Source organism: Elephantulus edwardii, unplaced genomic scaffold (genome assembly GCF_000299155.1).
Source record: "Elephantulus edwardii isolate Elephantulus edwardi_28Jun2011 unplaced genomic scaffold, EleEdw1.0 scaffold00098, whole genome shotgun sequence".
In the NCBI taxonomy this organism is placed as follows: domain Eukaryota; kingdom Metazoa; phylum Chordata; class Mammalia; order Macroscelidea; family Macroscelididae; genus Elephantulus; species Elephantulus edwardii.
In genome coordinates this window covers 10,251,046-10,255,399 of record NW_006399848.1, presented here as the reverse complement: position 1 = coordinate 10,255,399, position 4,354 = coordinate 10,251,046, and the positions used below count along the sequence as shown (strand labels likewise).

The following is a 4,354-nucleotide window of genomic DNA, read 5'->3' as shown; positions in this document are numbered from 1 at the left end:
AGAGGAGAGAGGAGAGGAGAGGAGAGGAGAGGAAGAGGGGGGAGAAAGAGAGAGGGAGAGAAAGAAGAGAGGGAGAGAGAGATGAAGATAGACAGGGGGGAAGAAAGAGAAGAAGGGGGGAGAGAGAGAGAGAGAAAGAGAGAGAAACATCTGTGTATCCGCACCAGAAAAAGGGAGACTGTAGGGTTCAGGATGGGTGTGCAGGAATTCTCGGTTTGCTTGAAGGTGAGCATGTGAGGGTGAGGAGAGTGAGTGAGAACATTCGAGCAAGACCCGCCCCCTCCCTCCCCGTCTCGTCTCGCAGTTTCTAGGCATGCAGCAAACTGCATTGTTAATACATGTACAAGAATCTGTGCCATGACGTGTAGAGGAAAGAAAGCCACAAATGTCAATTTGTTTCCCCCCCTCCCCTTTTCCAAATAAAACTACAACTAAAAAATAAAATACTGGGGGGCGGGGGGGAAGACACATTGATTTTTTTTTTTACTTAATTAGGATCAATACAACGATCTCTAATATACCGTATACATGGCACAGTCAAAGTCTCAAGGTTCAGTATAAAAAAATAATGGTAACATTTGCTGGCAAAAGTCTGCGAAGGCACTTCATTGATTAATGATCTGAGTATGGCCCTTCCTCCAAATCCCATTTGAGAGGGGGCAGGCATACATTTGAAATCTCTAGATAGGATACGCTTTCAGTTCTTTTCAGGGCAGGGAAGGTTACGAGGACACGTTAGGTTACTGGGACACGTGTAAAAGGAGAATGGGATATATTTCTTTTATTTTCCTTTTCTTTTTAGGGACCAAAAAAAAAAAAAAAATACCAAACCAAAACAACCAACCCACTCATTTCTGTTTCTTCCTCTTTTAGAACCTGTATGTTGTCTTCTCCAGGACTTCGAGGTAATCCGGCTTGGTTTGAAGTTTGGCCCTTAACTCGAGGTAATCACTTTTTTGGGTTTGGTGGTCTGTGAAGCCCTTTCCAGCCGAGAAGAGAAGGGTTTCTTTGAGCCTGGCGTCTTGCTGTAAGTCTGGGTATTGCATGCCAGGAGGGTGCACGTGCAGTTCCTTTAACTTGGGCACTGTACCATAGAGACAGTCCACAAATCCTACGGTGCAGGGGGCTGGCTGAGACCTTTCCCGGTCTAACAGCAGACTGCCACCCCCACAGCCTCCCCCAGGAGGGAACAGCACCACCCCACCATTCTTCTCATGGTGGCGGAACCCAGCCAAGTCTCCCCCAGTCCCCCCAACAACTCCTGAAAGCCCGCCAACGGCTGGGTGGTGAGGGTGTGGGTGCGGATGATGGTGGTTGACCGTCACTATGGTGTTGAGCTGTGAGCTGGACACGGCCAGGGCCCACTCCTTCTCCTTCTCCAGCAAGGTCCGGTAGTTGGTGTGGTTCTCCTTGGCGGTCTCAGCAAACTGCTCACTGCCCAGGAGGGCCTCGGCCATCCCGGGCGGTTGTGTCCCAGGACCCCCACGTTCTGCACCCCCGGGTTCCTGGACTGATGAAACGGGGACCCCCTCCTCCTCCTCCTCCCGAGGCTTGTAGATGGGGTTGTTGCACATCTGGGTGACGGGGTGGGGGATGTACTCGTACACGTGACCCACGGGAGGGGCCTTCTCGGGAGAGGAGAGAGTGGGTCTCCCCCCACTTCCACCTCCTCCCCCACCGCCTCCGCCGTCCTCAAAAAGCCGGTGGCATTGCATCTGGATGCCGGTGAGGTCCACCCCCTCCTGCCGCTTGCTCCGGAAAGGTAGCTTCTTCCGACGGCGCCGGAGCACGTAGGCGAAGAGGCCCGCGGCCACAAACACTGCGGAGAAGAACAGAACCAGCAGGCTGAGGATCAACACGGAGAGGGGCACCGGGCCCCCAGGGGGAGAGAACTCATAAGGCGAGGAGCTGGTGGGCCCCCCAGCAAGGTGGGGGTCTCCAGGCTGGGCCGGGGATGCACCAGCAGGGGCTGCGTGTAACATCTCCGGGCAGAGGACTTCCAGCTCGACGGTGCGCACATCACGGTGGGTGAGGTTCTCGGGGCTCCCGCACAGCACGTCGCCCACCACGCTCACCGAACTGATGGTCTCGATCCACTGCTTGAAGGGGACCAGGTCACACGTGCAGTCCCAGGGATTCTCATTGAGGTCAATCTGGACAATGGCGTTCAAGTGCTCCAGGACGCCGGCCACGGGCAGGTAGAGGAAGTAGTTCTTGCGCAGATTGAGCCTGGCGAGGGAGGTACCTGCGAAGGCATCGGTGGGCAGGGTCCTCAGCAAGTTGTTGTTGAGGAAAAGCAGCTTCAAGTTGGGCATGAGGCTGAAGGCCGCAGGCTGGATTTCTCGGATGACATTGAACTCAAAGTACAAGTAGTGCAAACTCTGTAGGCCCCGGAACATGCCTGGGGTGAGCTTTTCAATGTCATTGCCGTTGAGAAAGAGACTCTTTAGATTGGGGAGGTTGATGAAGGCGCCATCCTGGACGTAAGAAATCCGATTGTTCCCGAGATGCAAGAGATCCAAAGAAGAAAAATTCCAAAAATCAGACCGATATATTTTCTGAATCAGATTGCTACTCAGATACAATTTCTTGGCATTCAATGGCCTTGGAAGAAGTTCAGAAATGTTATTAAATCCCCTTTCTTTGCAGTTGACTGTCAAGCCAAGGTCATTGATGTGCAAATTACACGTGCACCCAGTGGGACATATGATGGGAATGGGTGGTCTGGTCTGGTAAGGCGCGATGGGAGGTTGGTTCGGACCAGGATATAAAGCTTGCGATGTGGAAGGTGGCCTCGGTGTTCGGGGCTGTTTGGTGGGCTTGGGCTGTTTATTTGAAGATTTATATTCAACAGAGGAGGCGGTAAAATGGACTGAAGACAGCATGGAAGAAGGTTTAGTTGGCCAGGCGTTCTCCTTGCTGGATGACAAATGGGGGATCCCCAAACTAGCCTCCACCTCCGAGTCAGACAGCAAGGGACAGAGTTCTGCTTTCCTGATTTCTCGGAGGTCCTTGCCATGGAAGTGGAAAGGCGTCTCGCAGGTGATGTCCCCCACCAGTGCCGTGTAAGGGATGCGTTCCAGCCAGCTCTTCAACTGCACAATCTCACACGTACAGTTCCAGGGGTTTTCTTCCAGCTGCAGTTCCATCAGGCTCCTGCCAATGTGATCCAGCATGCCTCGGTAAAAGAGGACCTTCAGCCTGTTCCCACGGAGGTCCAAATGGGTTAAAGAGACAGCCTTAAACAAATTGGTGGGAAGCATGGGTATAAGATTATCATTTAAAATCAGAACCCTCAGTTTACTTAGGTTCCGAAATGCCCCGCTCTCAATGCGTTTAATGACGTTGTAATCTGCCTGCAGATACTCCAGGCTTTCCAATCCGAGGAACGTGTCATTCCGGAAGACATCGAGCTTATTCTCATGTAAGTAGAGCCTCTTTAAAATCTTCAGACCGTTGAAAGCTCCCGTTTGAATGTCCTGCAATGCATTGTTCCCAAGGTTAATGGACACAGCGTTATTCAAATGTAGAAAACTGTTGGTATACAATTTCCTCATTGAATTCCTCTGCAGATACAGTTTAAAAGGTCTTGACCAGAACTCGGTAATCTGACTAATATTTGTAAATCCCTTACTGTCACAATGTATATGAAAGAGGCTTTCTTTAACTTCACAGTAGCATGGATCGAAACAGGGTTCATCAATTTCCTCCGAGTCCTCTATCAAGGGAATCGGGGTAGTCCATCCCAGAGCAACTGTGCTTAGAAGAATTATCCACAACATCCTCCCTCTGGGAAGCATCTCAGCTCTGGAAGTTTTCATTGTTCGTTGTTGATTGCAAAACTGCAACAGAAATAAAGATGCAAATTTTTAGCTTTCGTCATATGCGTGATCTTAATAAACTCCTACATGTGGGGTTTTTTTAGGGAGTGCCATAAAAACTCCAGCAATTGTTGAGATGACATTTATAACGAGCCGGCAACATGTTTAATGTTTCGAGTGTGTCCTATATTTTAAATTTAGGAGACCCTGAAATACAGAAGCATGTGTTGACATTTTCCTGAACTAAGCCATACTCGGTACAAGAAATATAATATGAACAAAAACCAGTCTGCATGTGCCTCTTATAGAAAACAAGGGCCCTAGTATGTCACAGTACCATCTTTCAAGCATAGGCCCTCTCCCTAAAGATGGCAATACTTTGTCCAAGACACCTTTTTGCCTGTTCAAACTCACATTAACATCAGAGGTGCTCATTATAGAGACAACTGGAACTGTGATAGGAAAAACATTCTTCAAACTATACATTTATACTCATAAATGATGTGGAATATCTCTAAAATTTTAGGGGGAAA

The 4,354-nt window shown here is 49.5% G+C and overlaps 1 protein-coding gene across 1 annotated transcript; it reads right to left on the bottom strand.

Annotated features, from left to right (window-relative positions):
* Positions 1–869: 869 nt before the first annotated feature.
* Positions 870–3,836, bottom strand: SLITRK3 (SLIT and NTRK-like family, member 3). The gene has a single exon (XM_006891482.1). It carries the CDS (start codon positions 3,819–3,821, stop codon positions 870–872), a length of 2,952 nt encoding a protein of 983 aa, XP_006891544.1. The 5' UTR covers positions 3,822–3,836.
* Between the last annotated feature and the right edge of the window lie 518 nt (positions 3,837–4,354).

What these genes read in the sequence shown, in the direction of transcription:
- SLITRK3 (XM_006891482.1), bottom strand. Translation starts at nt 3,821, where the DNA reads ATGAAAACTTCCAGAGCTGAGATGCTTCCCAGAGGGAGGATGTTGTGG.